Genomic DNA, 19,797 nt, shown 5'->3' with positions numbered 1-19,797 from the left:
ACTTACACGCCTTCCCACTTAGCCAAGATAGGTTGAGAGCTAGCGAACCGAATTTACACAGGCACCGCTTAGTCTCCCGGTCCCTCCGACCTAGCGAACGTAATATACACCCTAGAACGCTAGTCTAGACAAGACACCGGTGTCCGGCTAGGGCTATTTACACAGGACCCCGCCTGACTAACCAAATCAAACGGTCTGACTAAAGAGCGTTCGATTGAGCGGTGCGCCTTCGCTCCTCCCTCCGACAGAGGGGGCAGATTCCATACACAAATAACCCCTTATGGGCCTACCGCACAATCGGTATACCCCTAGTGGGTCTGCCGTCTAAAACAGCAGTTGTCTTACCTCCTCGTTCCTGAACCTGAGTTCACACTCATCGATGGGGACACCCCAGCACTTCTCACGTAGAGGCCGATGATCTCCTGGACAACAGACCAGTGGCGCCGAGACGAAGGGAGGTCCACGCAGAAGTTCAGGGGTGCAGCCGTAGAGAACGTGGGCAAAGATAGACCGTCTCACGCCTCTGCCTCTCAGCTACCGTTGAACGATGAGTTTCCCGGCCAATGCACCAAATGATACCGGAGAAACTGACGGAAGCGAAGCACAGAGAGATGGACACAGGTTTCTTCAGGAAGGAAGAGATTCTTTATTGGATCACCGATCGGGACTCAGAGGGACTAGCGTCACCAAAATACCACAAGTTCTGAGCCCCGAACAATAGTGCAGGCTCCTTATATAGGCACATAACTCCTCCCATATTAAGCTCCACCCGCACATTCTCTTGACCAATCAATACAAATAAGAATTAACTTCCTGCTTGACCGCATGGCTTGTCCAGCACAATGGAGGAGGGGAATACTACATCCTGTATTCTTGCACATGCTCCGTACACTACTGATCGTATCTTGCCTCGTGCAACCAACTGATCGATACGTCAGCATATGCACGTACACATGCCACGTGGTAATCTCGGCCTACTAAATTTATTTTTACCGAGATTCCACCACAGTATGATTGTCTTGTTCCCTGAGCCCAATCTCCTTGTGGAATGTTTAGGATAAACCAAGGTCCCGCGGAGAGGAGTCAAGCTAGAAGTCTGTTCTCCAGTAACAGGTCTGCGGATACACAGAGTTCTCTGAAAGTCCATGTAAATCTCTGTGAGTGTTGGGAATCATGGTTGGGCAATCCACAACGATGATATGAGGATCACAGTGCAATAACATCATATATGCATTAGTGTCGCGATCAGTGAGCAGAGGAAAGGGGCAATGGTGGTGTTTAGCTACATAGGGCGGACGCTCTAGCTCCTGGGTCCGGCCTGGAACTGAAGAAATCCAGGAGCTGTATTCAAGAAGCGAAGAGGTCTATATCAGGGTACCCCAGATTGATGGCATGATTCAGTCGCCAATCGCTAGCATTTCGTAGATGTCTGTAATTTCAATATGCTGATGCATTGGACAATGCCCAGGATGTATTCGACTTGCACTGACAGATTGTGGTCTGGGCATTCAGTAGACCCTGGATTCTGAAGGGTATTGGTTCAAGCAAATCATCCCTAGCCTCATTATGGGGCATCTTTGGGCACGACTGACACACTGTTGGCAACTCCTCCGATTCAGTTGGAAGAATAAAGTAGGGCTTTTGCCCTCTTCCAGGTCCTCACAGACTTGGTCTGGCAGGTAGCTCTTTTCTATGGTGTGACCACATAAATGGTGACAGGACACATCCTTTCCGAAGGTAGTTTTGGAGGTTTTTCCCATGTGGTGGGTATTCTTAGTGGACCTGAAGCCACATGGCTCTCTCTCATGGGCATTGGGGATGCATGACTAATGGAATGGGACAGCTTGTCCAATATTACTCCCATGGCAATGTAAATTGCCTGTGTGACACATTTGGCCATAGTCTCATCCAGGGAGGAATGAAACAAATCAGTTCACCTGCTCCTGTGACACATTGCCCTCCCCAGAATGGAGCTGCACTAGCAGAGGTGCCGGGGGGGGGGGGGGGGGGGAGATTTGATGTGCAACTTCCAGGGTAGAGTAGGGTTGTGTACCCTACAAGTGAATAGAGAAGTGTGCACAGCCACCTCTCAATGAAACACACTATTGTCAGTACAAATGTACACCTAAGTGTGCACAGAAATTACCAGTGAATACCCACTATGGACAGAAAATGTAACCGTACTATAGAGCACAAGTACAGAGCATAAACAAGCTTAGTGTTTTCTCAGGAATGTATCCAGGGGAGCACAGGTAAGCTGCCCAGCAACTGTAGCATCATATCTGCTCGCTCCCACTCCAAAATGAGTGTCACGAGCTTGGGTAAATAGCGTGACACACTAAACGGCAATATAGCCGACGCAGTGCACACTCACGAATCTAAAGTGTCGAAAAATCATTCAATGCCGCGAGTTGTCAAGGGCTTCTGAAAAACCACCCCACAACAAGTAGGGAGCCCCGGGACGCTGAGAAGAGGGAGAATGGGTTACTACCAACCCAGGAAGGGGTGGGATATATGTAGCTTTATAGATATATTCTTTCATACAAAATCCAGCATACTCATTCACTCAATAGAAATTTTATGGCTCACAGAATGTAATAGGTTTTTATTTTTACGTTTTAAACCAATAGCTTAGGCAAAATTAATAGGGGTTTAATTAGAGTATAGTTGTGCTCACGTTTGCATACCCTTGGAGAATTGTTAATATATGTACCATTTCTAAAGAACCTGAGTGAGCAGGCAAAACCGTTCTTTCATTTCTTATGCGATTTCATATTCAACTGTAGGTTATAACAGAATGGTAAAATTATAAAAAAAAACATGGAAACAAAGAAAAAATAAAATGACAACTGTTCAAAAGTCTGCATACTCTGTTCTTAATACTGTATATTGCCCCCTTGGCATCAATGACCATGTGCAGTTTATTGTAATAGTTGTCTGAGGCCCCTAATTCTTGCTGTCGTATAGCTCCCCATTCGTCTTGGCAAAATGCCTCCAGGTCATGCGAAGTCTATGGTCATCTTGCATGAACCGCACGTTTGAGATCTCCCCAGAGTGGCTCAATGATATTAATAATTTTCTGATAACATGCTGCATTCATCTTGCCATCAATTTTCACAAGATTTCCCCGTTCCTTGAGATGGTATTCTATTCACTCATTGACAAATATTATGGTTAACCCTTACTAAGTTTTTGTTTTTTCTATTGATATTGCACAATCCCTTCTTTGCTGCGAAGGAGATTTAGATAAAGCATAATATGAGCCTCTGTGTCCTTCAATAAAATTTTTGAATTCCATAATGGTCACTGGGAAATATCCTGTACTTTGTATTCTCTGGAAAATATTGAGACCACGTGAAATCTTCAGCAGGCTGAGGTATCCCTTTACAAGGATCTACATCTCGACTTTTCCTCTAGGAAATAGGTTTGATTCTGGAATTCAATGCATCGTTATTTGTGATACGATATAAAATGACAAGTGTAAAGAGAGGCTTCTTATCCAATGATAACATAAAATAATTTAGCGAATGACAACTTTTACAATGCAGTCCTAGTAGGATTTACCCATCTTTAATTTTTATATTTTTATTTATAAGCGCATTCCTGTAAGTCCATTCCAGATAAGACCATTACGGTAGCTGTAACTTTTGCATAGTAGCAAAACAATACCAATATATTTACAAAGTATTTCTTGTCTGTTAAAAGTATGCATGTTTAAAAGAATCAGGGAGAACTATAGACTGCCATAGCTTTGGGCTACTAAGCTAGCATGGTCTCGCACATCTGCGACTGGGAATGGCTTAATGAGAAGGAATCGTTCTCACTTGCAACAAGATTTGTTTTATAATTTTCTGTATGATATACAAATACTGGAAAAAAAACAATCAGAGCAGATTGAGCTTTCTCTTAAAGTTGATCCCTGTAAAAGCAAGGATACAGCTCCAGCCCTATTTGGGAGACTGGGACTCTCCGTACCTCCTGATGACTCAGCCAGCACCCACACGGGACCCGACCACCATAGTCCCCTTCACTGCGTGACGCCAACAGGAACCACGGAATGGGACATGACTGAATACCTACACACGGCTCACACAAACAACCAAGGGCCGCACCATCACTGTTTTTGTTCAATTATTTTGTTACAAGTTTTTAATCCTGTTTTATACGCTTACCAATGCTTGCCTCACTATTGGGGTCTTAAGTCAGGAAACTCAGGAGGGGAGTTACAACTCCCAACCTCGCGAGTAATGGAGCCCGCGACACCCCCATGCATCCCCCAATGGTTAGGGGAACACCAAGCAAGAGCCTCACTATCTCCCAAATGCAGTGCAGGCAACAATCGCACGCTGCCTAACTCCCAAATTACTAAACTCCCACTCAGGCACGTATAGGCTCCTAACAATCCTGACACTAAATCGACACACTATTTACAGGGCAGCTGCTCAAAACTACTACACGCCACTGGGCCCACACCTCACCATTCAGGGTCTTCACGGCCCCAAAGAACACCACAGAGCCCAATCAGATCTCTCCAGTAGGATCTCCGGGACAAGATCTAGTAGCTACGAAGATGCAAAATGCCCAGCGACACACCTTAACCCTAAATGGATATAGCCGCTACCAGAGATACAGCTCAGTCAGTGCCAGGTATTACTGCACTAAATTTTTTTCCTGATTCTCCGCTCCCATAACACAACTATAGCTCAGACAGCTAGAAGTCAGGTTCAACCAGCTAAAGCTATGCAATGCAACTGGTAACACGATTGTACTACTGTTTCTTAGATTATTTTATTCCATTTTAAACTCCCTACACATTGTCTTCCCCAGTGGTATTTGTTGCCTATGGCGTCTGTATTTTTGTCCCAACCCAGCAGCATAAAAGCATGTTGTTGTTTTTTGCCCTATATACTTATACAAGGGCAACCTTGACCAGCAGCTACATGGCTTGCGACCTAACATTAAGGCCCATACCTACCCTTTCCAGGTTGATATATATATATATATATACAAATTGCCTGAATGATTACCCGTTTATATACAATCCCAAGCTAACATATAAATCAGAAGCTGGTTATACCTGTAAAGCATGCCATCATTATCGTATAATACTATTCCTTTTTAAATACCAAAAATGCCAGTTTATATACCTGTTTAGTACCACTCCCACATGCTTACCTTCTGCAGAGACCTACATTACACGGTTTAATTGTTTAAAAATGTGCAGTTCAATCCTGAATGCCTTGACCTGCCTGTTACTGCCATTGTAGCACTGCAGGCCTGTTTGTAAACCTCTTTGCACAACAAAAATAAAGATATAAAAAAAAAAAAAGCAAGGATACAGTCTATCCAAGCACATATTGTCGCCTTAGCAATACTTGCTGGCATGCTGTGGCAAGTGATTTACATGTCATTATAAGAAGCATCTGACTTTATTTTGCTTTATTTTTAAGGGTGCCACAAAGCTAATTAGGTCTGTTTTCAGACTCAAAGCAAACCAATGAAGGAGGGAAGGAGCAAATGTAGTTGTTCCAAAGTAGATGAATGTCTAGGCGAAGGGATGTTGGGTCTGTATTCTAGATATAAATGTGTCTGGCAGTCGTTGCCATAGAGCTGCAAGTAAGACTGCTGATTGAATTAGCTGAAAGGTGTAATTCTGGACTTTCTGCTTTTCTTTATATTTTAGTTATTGTGTAAAAGTAAATTTACATTTTTTTATTTCTTACTTCTTACATATTTGACAAGTATTGGGCAAACCTGGCTGGTAAAAAGTGAATTAATCCTAAAACGAAGTCTGTACTGTGCAGCCATTGGGCTGCTGATTTGAAATTATATGTTGAGAATTTTTGTAAAGGACATGGTTTGCTTTAACAGTCACGTGTAGGTTGTCATGGTGATTGAAGTATTGACATGAAAAACTATACTTTCGGCAATTGTTGAAATCATTCAGAAAGTAACCTGCTTAATCTGCACGAGGGACTCTTCTAGAAGCCAATGTTAACTGAGCTTGTATTGCACACCTGGTGTGGTGTGCTTTTTATTTTGTATTTTTTTTTTTAAAACTTGGTGATCTTTGCTTGGAATGTAATTCTGCGAATACAAAACAAAGGTTCCCGTTATCAGTGGTTGTTTGGTATCTAACCTGGAAGTTCAGAATGATTTGTGCAGTTACAGTTGGTCTTTGTACCAACAACTTTGCAATGATGCATAGTAGTCGTGATCTTTAGACTGACCATTTAAGCAAAAATCAGTTTGAAATTACAACTATTATTTACTCTGGACGTTGGTCTCCTGCCTTAGGGAAGCAAAAGCTATTTTTATTTAAAGCTTGTTGCCATTATAGTACATTTACACAATCTCAAAATAAAAAAACACTGTTTTTTTCCTTCTCTTTTAGGATGGACAAAGGGACATATTTATTGACGGTGTAGTGTCCAGAAACCGAGCTCTTAATGGGGATGTAGTGGTTGTCAAGCTACTTCCCCGGGAACAGTGGAAGGTCAGTCCTTTTTTTTTTTTTTTTATTGTGCTATGAAGTATTTATAGAATTCTACACTTGTGAAGGTAATTGATATGATAAATCTCTGGGCACAAATACCTTGTTAATGCATTTGATAGTTTTAGGCCTTATTAATTGGCCTGGCTCCTTAACCACACCCCTTTATGCCAGAATGTTGGCATTGAAACTGTGTGCATATTTTGTAAGAAAATCTGCGTAAGTTAGCTGCTTTTAATTCACAACCTGGCTGTAGACAGAGAAACAATAAGTGGGAAGTGATATCCTGTGTCTCCTTGGGTGTCCTCCTTCGAATGCAGGTTACTTTGTAGTTAGAAAAATAGATTTGAAAAAGGTCTCAATAGTATACCAACCAAAGGGCCTAACCCTGAATATGAAACTAAATGCGAAGGGTCCAAAACAAAAAAGGAACCTCTATAGAAAATGGAAAAAACTTTTTAAAGATAATAGATGTGCGGTGTAATCATGTACACTGAAAACTAGTATCCTTCTAGGGATGCAACACTGGCTAAAAAAAAAACCCTTAAGTCATTCACATACTCAATGCAAATCTCCATTGGATAATCATGTATTGGTGCTATGGATATGTGAATAACGGTCCACTGAAATACATAAAAAAAAATAATTAAATCTATTGGCCACTAATTCCTGTAACTCAATGCTCACTAGAAATGAGCTCACTAGAAATTGCAAGCTAGCAAAACAGGATATAATGCAAAATCTCCCTTTAAAGTGACAATGTTACAAAAAAGTAGCCAGTATAGCAACAGTGTAAATCGAAAGACGGCTACCGGTAGTTATAATAGATGATGGTGAGTCATACCCTGCATTGAAAGAACGGAGCAGGGTAAAGTAAACTCGCCAGAGCTGAAAACCATAGTCTGGTGTACTCATACTAGAATAGGAAATCTCAAATGGCAAATCATCCTAATCGGTAACAGGGCAAGAGAGGAGGACTGATTATATGGTTCCTATACCTTGGGGTACAAGCCCCCTACTACCATGTATGCTGGAGTCAAACTCCGATCTAAAATGAGCCTTCAATATATATTTTTACACAAGTAATATTATGGTGTGAGGGACCTGCCTGACAAACCTTTAGAAAGTCCACAGAATTTGGTTCACAGGCCCTATATTTAACCCTGTAACTTTCAAGACACCATAAAACCTGTACATGGGGGGGTTACTGTTTTACTCAAGACTTCGCTGAGTGCAAATATTATTGATTCAGAACATTTAAAATGTGTCACAACAATATCGTCAGTGAAAGAGCCATTTAAAAAAAAAAAAAAAAAATTTCATTCAAACGTCACTTTCACGGACGATATTGCTGCGATAGGTTTTACGGTTTTGAAACACGAATTCTGTTCAACGAAGTCTCTGGAGTATAAGTACAGGTTTTATGGTGTTTTCAAAAGTTAGTCAAATATAAGGCTTGCATTTCAGTATTTTCACATTGAAATTTGCCAGATTGTTTGTTGCATTGGAAATCACATGGTAGCCCAAGAATGAGAATTACCCCCATGATGACATACCATTTATAAAATTAGACAACCCTAGGTATTGCAAATGGGTATGTCCAGTCTTTTTTAGTAGCCACTTAGTCACAAACACTAGCCAGAATTAGCGTTCAAATTTGTGTGAGAAAAATGCAAAAAACTAAATTGAATGCTAATTTTGGCCAGTGTTTGTAACAAAGTGGCTACTAAAAAAGACTGTTCCTGCAGAGAGAGACACAACCAGTGTTCAGTCATTCAAGACATTATTTAGATCAGTGTTTCCCAACCCAGTCCTCAAGGCACACCTACCAGTCCAGGATTTAGGGGTGACCCAGTTGTGTCTAAGGTGTTTTTTCTTTTTTTTCTAAAAACACTTTAGACAAAACTGGGTAATCCTTAAATCCTGGACTGGTAGGTGTGCCTTGAGGACTGGGCTGGGAAACACTGATTTAGATGGTACACTACACCAGTGAAGCTCCACCGAATGCATAAAACCCCAACGGACTTCTGTTGGAGGGGGTGCGGACAAAACACTTATTCACATGTGGTGGGAATGCCCGGGGGTGCAATGTTACTGGAAGCGCGGGACATTTTCGATAAAGAGTTCGGCCTGGACCCGTGGGTGTTCTTAGACCTCTGGAGGATTGGACAAGAGTGGAACAAAACCTTCTACATAAAATAAACCTAGCTGCTAGGGCTCTGGCACAGGTATGGTTACAGAGGGAGACACCTACAGTCTCTGTAGTAATCCAAAAAAATTAAAGACACTCTTTACTTATGCATAAATTGACGGCACAGGTTCGAGGGTCAATGAACAAGTTTGAAAGAACTTGGGGCCCGTGGATGGCTAGTGCAGCTAGTGATTAAGGGATGGATGAGGTTGGCTCAATCCCCTACGAGACCCGCCCATCATACGACGGATAACCACTATAGCTCCTATCTCCGAATGGGGAACTTTAAGGATCTCCCTAGGGGATAGTCACTCATTACATTGTCCTGGTGACCACACCTTACATGACCCATCGACCTGTCCATCTTTCACAAGTGGTACTCTGATCGGGTTTCATCCACCCTCCTCCCGCAAACCTACCTCCTCTTCCTCCCCACTCTTCCCCTCACCCTCTCCCTTTCCCACTATTCCTATTCCTTTTTTCTTCCTCTAATACTTCTATCCTTTCTGTTCACTTCGTGCAACTTTGTGATTTAGATCTCTTAAAGAAATTCAAGGCGGGGGACAGAATGTTCCGATATCCTAATGTTATTTGGCATCCCCGAATGGGAAATGACCAAGGATTAAAAACTCTCCATGTCTCAAGTTAACATTTGCAGGGTTGTATACAGTTCTACTTTTATTTGCATTAAAAACCAGGGCGGGTTGTCGGATGCGGTATATTTCCAAGAATCTCTTAAAGACATACTGTAATGACTAAACTCAAAGTTCATTAGTATTATAAATACACACAGCTGTGTTATTTTTACGGCCTTTTTGCTTAGGAATATTGCCGATGTAAATGTATGTGTATAATGTACCGAATGTATTGCGTCTTTCATCCTGCCTCGAAATAAGTAAAGAATTAACCAAAAAGACTGGACATACCCCATTTGTAATACCTTGGGTTGTCTATTTTTGCAAGTGGTATGCCATGGGGATAATTCTCATTCCTGGGCTACATTTTGGTCTCAAAAGCAACATAACCAGTGACAAATTTCAATGTGTATAAACTGAAGAATGTAACGTGCTATATTTGACCCTGTAACTCTCCAAAACACCATAAAACTTGTTCATTTGGGATACTGTTTTACTCGTGAGACATCGCTGAATACAAATGTGTATTTTATTGCAGTAACCGCTAACAGTATTATGCTATTCACAGTTAAAATGCCAGGCAGAACTAAAAAAAAAAATAATTTTCTTAATTATTTAATATCAAATAATGTTTCAAATATAAATACTTGATATAACATGAAAGCCATGTTTCTCCTGAACAAAATGATATATAATAGGTGTATGTTTAATATGAGAGGTGAATTTTGGTTGAACAGACACATAGCGCAAATTCAAGGTTTTGTTTTTGTTTTGATCACAACTTGTACAACTGCCTCAGACCTTAAAGGGACACTATAGTCACCCAGACCACTTCAGCTCAATGAAGTGGTCTGGGTGCCAGGTCCCTCAGGTTTTAACCCTCCAGATGCAAATATGGCAGTTTCAGAGAATGTTTACATTTGGGATTAATCCAGCCTCTAGTGGCTGTCCATAGTAATCTGTGGACGTTTCCCTGAGTGCAGGGAACCAGGGCTGAGCTATCCAAATATGAGAATAAGCGGGGTCCAGTAACGTCTGAGATGAAGTGTCCGGGCAATCAGAGCAAATGGAAGAAAAGCGTAATTTCGAGTATTCGGCCATGAGTGTAGGAAAGCATCAGACGCCAGTGTCTGGACCGGGTCTCCAACTAAAAAAACATGATAATTGGGAATTCAACAGTGATGCGCATAGGTCAATATCCAGGGGGTCTGCATAGTGCCTGTAAACAAAGAAAAATAAAAGGGTTCAGGTGCCAATTGTTGTTGTCCCTCAGGTGTCTGGAATTCCTGTTCGCCACAATGTTGGACATCCCCGGTATGTATTCAGCTTGTGCTGAGAGATTGCGATCCAGGCAAAATTGCCAGAATTCCTTTGCCAGATCTACCAAAACCTTTGATTTTGAGCCCCCGAGGTGGTTGATGTAACGAACCGCCTATATGTTGTCCATCCGCAAGAGGATGGAGCAGTTGGTCGATACACCCAAGAGTCTTCGCAGTGCAAACGAACCTGCTAGTAATTCGCGGCAATCTATATGCATGTTTTAGTTCCACTAGGGATCATTCCCCCCTTGTGCAGAGAGGCCAATGATTCTTGCTAGTTGTCTCCAGTTCAGGAATGGATGGACCATAGTTCGACGGATCTCCTTCTTGATGGACTTGACTTAGGAGGGTGGTAGAAGTGCCCCACATAAGGAATCTGTGGTGAATCCTAGGAAATCTATTGATTAGGAAGGTTCGAAGACTTATTTTATTTCTTTTCAGTTTATGAGGAAACCAAGATCGTCCATGAGGGTCATTGTCCAATTCAGATGTATTTGAAGCAGATAAGGGTCCTGTGCCATCAGGAGTTTATCGTCCAAGTATATTATATGTCAAACTCCTCTGCTGCGAAGTAGCGCAACCAGTGGTTTAATAAGTTTCCTAAAACTCCATGGGACTGACGCAAGACCGAAGGGAAGGAAATTGAACACCCACAGGTCCGTTCCAATGAAATTGGAGATATTGTTGGTAATCTTAGGCCATTGGTATGGTAAGGTAGACGTATTGCAGGTAGTTTGACCATCCTGTCTTCTGAGTAGAAGGTCTCGGAGTTAGTGAATTAATTCCATCTTGTAATGGTGGTATGCAACAAGGGTGTTCAGTGGTTGCAGGTTGATGACCGGTCGAACGCCTTCCCATTTTTGGGGACCAGAAAGATGTTGCTCAGGAACCCTGGAGTTCGGGGGTTGAACTTTTCAAATAGCACCCTTGGATGCGAGGATTGTATTTCCTGCGACCACTGTCGGTCGTGTGAAGAGAGCACGATGCGGTTAGGAGGAGACAATTGTACGGGGCATTGCACAAAATCTATGGAATAACCCAGGAAAGTATGGAGGACGCAAGCATCAGAAGTTAACCTGTGTCAAACGTGCAAATCTCTTCAATCTACCCCCACCATAGATGTTGAATTGATCTTACCAGAAGACTGTCTGCCATAGGAAGAACATCTGGGTCCACTAGACTGCCAAGGTCTACCTCGAACTGGAACAAATGGTGAGGCAGTCTTGTGCTCAGGTGGTTGAAACCTGGAGTGGATGGAGCCTCGAGATGCCCAGTATGAACCCCAGGAGAACTGGCTGGGCAGAGGGCCCTGATATCTGCCTGCCCTGCCAAAAACCTCTCTGGAACACCCGCTTCATGTTGGTTGGCGCCTTATCACCCAACTCCTTCACGAAGTTGTCCCCAAAGAGACCTTTAGCCTCTGGTCCAGGCTCTGAGATTGCTAGGTTTACTAGCTAGGTTCGATTTACATTAATATGGACTTGCGTCTCTCCGTGGCTAGTGCCGTATTGGCATTGCCAAGTAAGCACACAGATCTTTGTATCCAACCCCTGATGGCCAGTAAGTCTTCGGGGGTACCCTCTGCCAAGGCTGTTTTGACAATGTTGAACATTTTGGCGCTTGGCCATTTTGGGGGGGGGGGGGGGGGGGAGGAGGGGGGGAGAGAGAGAGAAAGTGGCCCTGAGTGCCAGAGTTCACAGGCAATAATGCAATAACACAGGACTTGGCTGAGGAGGCAGCAGCAGCAAAGGAGTGGCTTAAGGTCACATGGGACATTATAGTGCAAGGAGCATTCTCATTGGTTAATGTTATGCTGTGGTTAACCCTTTGTGGTACATGTTTTGTTTTCTTTAATTATTTCAGTATCCTTTCTTTGCTGCTGAGGAATAAAGAAAGAGAAAGCATATGAGCCTCCATGTCCTTTTAATAAAATCTGAATCAAATCGGAGAATAGTTGTGGCCCAGTTAAAATTTAACTTGTGATTACTCAGACTGCATTTCGCACAGTTTTGTACTGCTTGATCAGAGCTATCTGGGATGTGATAAACTTGGGGGTAACTGTGGGGAAAGTTTTTAGGATTATTGTTGGGTGCACTAGTGTCTGGTAGTTAAATATTTTTGAGTAAGCTATGTCCCAGGCACCAAAGGGGTTTTCATGATGACCCTCTGAGGATTGTGCTATAAAGACTGCCATACAATAAACATATACCAGTTTCAACCTTCATCAAGCTTCGGCTGATGAATCGCTCTAGCTGCTTGTGCCAGCGGAGAGGGGATAATTGACAGAAATACCTGAGTTTAGGAGCTCTGTCACAGAAATGTTAATGGCTGACATCTGTAATGCTCTCATTAGTAAATAGAGTTGTATTTATTTATTTTTTGAAAATGTTCCAACATTAAAAGCCAGTTTAGTCCCAAAGGATAGGGGTTTGTAATGGCAACAAAGTGGGACTCTCAGTTTGAGTTTGGCTGTCTAGGACTTTGGAATGAGTGATTTGAGAAGATTCATATATAGTGCAACTGTAGTGTACAAATATCACATTTTAACAATTGACACCGGTGACTTTTACTTTCATTTTTTTTTTTTTCTGGTTCCTCCTCTATTTTTAATCACTCTATAACTTCTTGTGCATTGCAGTAGGATTTAATATATTATTGGGAAAATATTTCTAGAAAGCACTAGATTAAGTTTTTATTTTATTTATTTTTTAATCTTTATTTTCGGTTTTGGTGCAACAATTTTACAGAGTCGTGCACGTAGATGCACTAGTGAGGTCAAGGTTCTGTCGTTTGTGGTTTGCACCTTTTGGGTCGAGCTATAACATTTTTAGTATAACAGTAACATGTTAAAACAAAACTTGGTTATCAATACATAGGTGTTATATTGTTTTGTGCTTCTTTGTGTAGCAGATCCCGTCCAGTATGGGTCTGGTGGTGGTGGTTCTCTATGTGGAGATTCAGTTAGTACTCGAGTTGTGGGGCTGCGGGGTTGTCAGTTTCATGTGTCATGGTCAGGCTACCTGTGTTGTGCTGGGTGTTGTTGTCTGTCTGCGTTAGTGGAGGTGAGTGGTTAGTCGTAGGTGGCTTGTTTGGGTTGGTTACCAAGGAGGCTGCGGAGGGGGGGAGGGGGGTGTTATTTTTCGCGAGTATTGTCGTCTCTCCTTGTTTTAGATCTTATGTATCCTCTACCAGGGTCAGTGTGTCAGTGTTTGGGTATTTATACTGGGGGCTAACAAGTTAAGAAAATAAAGCATAGGTAAGTCTCAGTAAAAACTTTAAATATATTGTGTATAGCAGTCAAGTTGACCCCGCCTGCGGTATCTGTGCACATCAATCATGGTACAGGGTATTGTGATCCGCTGGGTCCTGGTTCCAGCTGGGCGGCATTCCCGGGGTCTTGTGCCGGGTTGGGTAGTCTCAGGGTGGTTAGGAGGGTAGGTGGGTCCTCCACGGATGTCAGGACATGGGTAGTGCCATCCCGGGTTACCTCCAGTGTCCCGTTAGCGCCCCACTTGTATGCGATTCCTGCTGCTCAGTTTTGTAGTGAGTGGTCCATAGGATTTGCGCCACATTAGGGTGGCTTTTGATGAGATAAGTCCTGGAAGAACGTTGGGGAAGAGTTCTCGAACAGCAGTGGTGTCTTGCCTTTCAGCCTGGCCATTATATGTAGTTTGTCTTGCACTGTGGCGCATCTGAGAATGACGTGTCTGTCTGTTGGGGACTTTAGGTGGGGAGAGGGGTAGGCAGGCGGTACACCCCATCTATGGTCACTTTCTTGACCGCTGTGTGGGAGGATTGTAGCTAGGAGGCGTCTGGTGTATTGCAGTAGCTCTTCGGCCGTTATCTCCACAGGGATGCCCCTGATTTTAAGGTGAGAACGGCGTTGTCGATCTTCCATGTTGGACATTTTGAATGACAGGTACGTTTGTTGTTGCTGGATTTGTTTAATGGAGTCTTCCATTGTGTTTATGTGAGCGTGTACTGTCACTACTTCTGCCTGTGTGGCTCTCACCTTTTCAGTGACCGTGCGTAGTTCAGTCTTGAGGAGGGCTGTGTCAGCCGCTAGGAGTTTGTGGATGTCTGCTAATAGGAGCTTTAAGTCGCGTTTGGTGGTTGGTGCAGAGTCATCTGGGGACTCCAGCAGCGGTGCTTGTGGGTCAGGCCTGGGTTGAGTTGGGGTTATACTCCCTTCCAGGCTTTGTTGTCCCTGTAAATTTGTGTCTTGTTGTGTCTGGGTGTGTCATATCCAGCTGAGATGGTTGGTGCTGCCCTGGAGATGCAGACCCTTGCTGGTTTGTTTTGGGTGCTTGAAGGAGCCCAGGTGATTCTGCCCGTTGTCGGGGTGAGGTAGATGTCGGGGTCACCTCCGGTGTAGATGCCGCAGGTGTGGGTTTAGACTGGGTGGGCTTTTTGAAGCAAAGTCCCAATTTCCCTGCTCCCGGCCGTACCTTGTGTATTTTGTGACCGGCGTCCCATAGCCAGTATGCGAGTCTGAGCCTTGGCTAGGTCCTGGGAGTAGGAGGTGTCGGTGTGTTCCGCCGGGTATCCGCTCAGCAGGTCCTCGAGGCCCTGGATCGTTGGGGTATAGAAGGCCCCTGATTTTGCGTTTCAGTTTCTGCAGCCTTTTGTGGTTGAAAAAAAGGCATCGGGAGACACAGTTCGTTGTGCTGATGCCGATCGTGTATGTGGCGATGCTGGATGGGTCAGGTAAAGGCTGATATTTGGTGGATTTTATCCGCAGAGTTTGGGAGCTGATTAAAATGGCGTCCGTTCGTGTTGGCTTGCTAGCCCCGCCCCTCTATTAGATTAAGTTTTGTGCTGCAGTACATTTACAGATAAATGTTAGTCACAGGTATCCATAACCATGTACTGTATTGATACTAGGGTAAAATATTTTAACTGGGATCGAAGATATTTAATGATTGTAAAGGGTTCCCCACATAGTTATGGAAGGACCTTTTGGGAAAGATGGAGTTGGAGTGTAACACCTTGTAGCTCATTAACCGCAGAATGAATCGTCACAGCCTACTGACAAAACAGGCCTTGGTAAGTGCTCAGGGTCTTCTGTACAGTGCTGGATGTGTTAAGATGATGCACAGATTTAAACTTCTCATCTTACCTGCAGCTGTCGTAAGGCATTTCAAGGAGTTTTGATGATGCTTTGAAGACCTTTCATGCACTATAAAAGCTATCATTTTATTCAAACTACCGACTTGAGTGATTTTTTTTTTTTTTTTTCTTTCATACAAATATACAGTTTTCAGTCTCAAGTCACACCTGACTTTATCCTGCAAGGTCATTAAGTCCTGACTAGGATATCTCCCACCAGTCTAAGGGCAGTGGGACAGTCCACTGATGGCTAACACCTAGAGTATGGGAGATTAACCACTTCATCGGTCTCACAGAAACTGCATGTCTGTGGGAAGCAAGTCCAGAATAACCAGAAGCATTGGCCTTGAAATAGTTATTCCCCGATTCAGAGACCTGGTACACCATGTATAAAACTGCTCAGGAAAAACGTACACATTCAATGAGGGTAGACTTTATAAACTCTTAAATGAAGATCTGACACAATGGCTGGCATTACATAAAGGGGATGGAGACAATAAGAACACATCTGTGTTTATTTCAGATAACTGTGCAATACTTTGATTGCTGAAAAACATCCTTAAATGCTTTTTAATTAATGGCACATCTTTGTCAAAGCATGGAAATGGCAGGATTCATATAGTCTCTGGTATTCCTTGTACCTTTGTTTCGTTATATATGGATAGTACAATGACAAGTCTCATCTGACTTGGAGCTTAAAGGGATACTCGGGGACTTAAACAGACACCTTATTCATTGTGCTGTGTAGTTAATGTGCACATGAATTATATAAAATAGTTGCTGTAAACGTACCTAAAGCACCTGCACAAGTGAGTGAAATTCCTCAGTGGCCAAAATAAAAGTTCCATAAACCTGCCTTTTATGTCTGTTTTTCTGATTCCATAAACCTCTGCCCAGTAGATGTTTATGGGATACGAAGAACTTGGTCTGTTCCATGAATCACATGAGGATGAATGGAATTGCTTAATACTGGTTTTTATTTAAAGAAACCCCCGCTGAGTGGGTGCATTGCATCAGTTGCCTCAAAGTGGACTTTATCCAAAAAAGTAAAGTACCTATTTTGTGTGTTCTAAACCATCTTTCAAACTGCAATAGACCTTTGCACACTACATTATCGGTTTATTCACAGCTCTTTAGTTTGTAAATACTGCAATTGGGTCTTGGTGTGTTTATATTTTTGTTAATCTCTGCAATAAGGTGCTTTGTCTTTCTTTTTTTTTTTTTTTTGGAGCTACCATCTTTCCCCAAAAAGACCAGGTATTTTATCAATTTTCAACCCCCAAAACATTATTTTCAGGGGATATCTTTATTTTATATTTTTCCAGGAAAAAACAGTAGCAAGCATGTGTTAGAAAGCAGGTCTTTGTTTAGGAAAATTCCTCCAATTCCCCCCCCCCGCCATCATGCAGTGCCCCCCTCAATTTAAAATTGTAAAAGTTGGGAGCACTGCGTCTGGCTACACAAGCTGCCATGTGCGGCCAGAGGGGGCGCTGTGCTGGTAGGATTTCCTCCTGGGTCATAGAGAGCAGCGCAAGGGAGAGGAAGCTCAGCTCTGCAGAGGCATCCAGGCAGCTGCTTGTGGGGGGATTCAGTGTGTGCGTGGGGGGTTTCAGTGTGTGCGTGGGGGGTTTCAGTGTGTGCGTGGGGGGTTTCAGTGTGTGCGTGGGGGGTTTCAGTGTGTGCGGGGGGGTTTCAGTGTGTGCGTGGGGGTTTCAGTGTGTGCGGGGGGGTTTCAGTGTGTGCGGGGGGGGGTTTCAGTGTGTGCGGGGGGGGGTTTCAGTGTGTGTGGGGGGGTTTCAGTGTGTGTGGGGGATTTCAGTGTGTGTGGGGGGGTTTCAGTGTGTGTGGGGGGGTTTCAGTGTGTGTGGGGGGGGTTTCAGTGTGGGGGGGGGTTTCAGTGTGGGGGGGGGTTTCAGTGTGGGGGGGGGTTTCAGTGTGTGGGGGGGGGGGTTTCAGTGTGTGGGGGGGGTTTCAGTGTGTGTGGGGGGGGTTTCAGTGTGTGTGTGGGGGGGGTTTCAGTGTGTGTGGGGGGGGGTTTCAGTGTGTGTGGGGGGGGTTTCAGTGTGTGGGGGGGGTTTCAGTGTGTGGGGGGGGGTTTCAGTGTGTGGGGGGGGGTTTCAGTGTGTGGGGGGGGTTTCAGTGTGTGGGGGGGGGTTTCAGTGTGTGGGGGGGGGTTTCAGTGTGTGGGGGGGGGTTTCAGTGTGTGGGGGGGGGTTTCAGTGTGTGGGGGGGGGTTTCAGTGTGTGGGGGGGGGGTTTCAGTGTGTGGGGGGGGGGGTTTCAGTGTGTGGGGGGGGGTTTCAGTGTGTGGGGGGGGGGGTTTCAGTGTGTGGGGGGGGGGGTTTCAGTGTGTGGGGGGGGGGGTTTCAGTGTGTGGGGGGGGGGGTTTCAGTGTGTGGGGGGGGGGGTTTCAGTGTGTGGGGGGGGTTTCAGTGTGTGGGGGGGGGGGTTTCAGTGTGTGGGGGGGGGGGTTTCAGTGTGTGGGGGGGGTTTCAGTGTGTGGGGGGGGGGTTTCAGTGTGTGGGGGGGGGTTTCAGTGTGTGGGGGGGGTTTCAGTGTGGGGGGGGGGTTCAGTGTGGGGGGGGGGTTTCAGTGTGTGGGGGGGTTTCAGTGTGTGGGGGGGTTTCAGTGTGTGGGGGGGGGGTTCAGTGTGTGGGGGGGGGTTTCAGTGTGTGTGTGTGGGGGGGGGGTTTCAGTGTGTGTGTGTGTGGGGGGGGGGGGGTTCAGTGTGTGTGTGTGGGGGGGGGGGTTCAGTGTGTGTGTGTGGGGGTTCAGAGTGTGTGTGTGTGTGTGTGGGGGGGGGTTCAGTGTGTGTGGGGGGGGGGGGTTCAGTGTGTGGGGGGGGGGGTTCAGTGTGTGTGTGTGTGTGGGGGTTCAGTGTGTGTGTGTGGGGGGGGGGGTTCAGTGTGTGTGTGTGGGGGGGGGGGTTCAGTGTGTGTGTGTGGGGGGGGGGGTTCAGTGTGTGTGTGTGGGGGGGGGGGTTCAGTGTGTGTGGGGGGGGGTTCAGTGTGTGTGGGGGGGGTTCAGTGTGTGTGGGGGGGGTTCAGTGTGTGTGTGGGGGTTCAGTGTGTGTGTGTGGGGGGGGGTTCAGTGTGTGTGTGTGTGGGGGGGGGTTCAGTGTGTGTGTGTGTGTGTGGGTTCTGTGTGTGTGTGTGGGTTCAGTGTGTGTGTGTGGGGGTTCAGTGTGTGTGTGTGGGGGGGTTCAGTGTGTGTGTGTGTGTGGGGGGGTTCAGTGTGTGTGTGTGTGGGGGGGTTCAGTGTGTGTGTGTGGGGGGGGTTCAGTGTGTGTGTGTGGGGGGGTTCAGTGTGTGTGTGGGGGGGGGTTCAGTGTGTGTGTGGGGGGGGGTTCAGTGTGTGTGTGTGGGGGGGGGTTCAGTGTGTGTGTGTGTGGGGGGGGTTCAGTGTGTGTGTGGGGGGGGTTCAGTGTGTGTGGGGGGGGGGGTTCAGTGTGTGTGGGGGGGGGTTCAGTGTGTGTGGGGGGGGGTTCAGTGTGTGTGGGGGGGGGGTTCAGTGTGTGTGGGGGGGGGTTCAGTGTGTGTGGGGGGGGGTTCAGTGTGTGTGGGGGGGGGTTCAGTGTGTGGGGGGGGGTTCAGAGTGTGTGGGGGGGGGTTCAGTGTGTGTGGGGGGGGGGTTCAGTGTGTGTGGGGGGGGTTCAGTGTGTGTGGGGGGGGTTCAGTGTGTGTGTGTGGGGGGTTCAGTGTGTGTGTGTGTGGGGGGGGTTCAGTGTGTGTGTGGGGGGGGTTTCAGTGTGTGTGTGTGTGTGTGGGGGGGGTTCAGTGTGTGTGTGTGTGTGGGGGGTTCAGTGTGTGTGTGTGTGTGGGGGGTTCAGTGTGTGTGTGTGTGTGGGGGGTTCAGTGTGTGTGTGTGTGGGGGGTTCAGTGTGTGTGTGGGGGGGGTTCAGTGTGTGTGTGGGGGGGGTTCAGTGTGTGTGTGTGTGTGTGGGGGGGGGGGTTCAGTGTGTGTGTGTGTGTGTGTGGGGGGGGGGGGGGGGGGGTTCAGTGTGTGTGTGTGTGTGTGTGGGGGGGGGGGGGGTCAGTGTGTGTGTGTGTGT

At 45.5% G+C, this 19,797-nt stretch overlaps 1 protein-coding gene across 2 annotated transcripts in view; it reads left to right on the top strand.

Annotated features, from left to right (window-relative positions):
- DIS3L2 (DIS3 like 3'-5' exoribonuclease 2) overlaps positions 1–19,797 on the top strand; it is a 455,603-nt gene that overhangs the window by 61,109 nt on the left and 374,697 nt on the right. For both annotated transcript variants that reach the window (XM_063442837.1, XM_063442838.1), the window contains exon 5: positions 6,395–6,496. In XM_063442837.1, the coding sequence (XP_063298907.1) occupies positions 6,395–6,496 (102 nt within the window). The remainder of the gene's footprint in view (positions 1–6,394; positions 6,497–19,797) is intronic.

The sequence above is a fragment of the Pelobates fuscus genome, chromosome 2 (assembly GCF_036172605.1).
Source record: "Pelobates fuscus isolate aPelFus1 chromosome 2, aPelFus1.pri, whole genome shotgun sequence".
Lineage (NCBI taxonomy): Eukaryota > Metazoa > Chordata > Amphibia > Anura > Pelobatidae > Pelobates > Pelobates fuscus.
The sequence above is the reverse complement of the archived record's forward strand: the minus strand, read 5'-3'. Positions and strand labels throughout refer to the sequence as shown.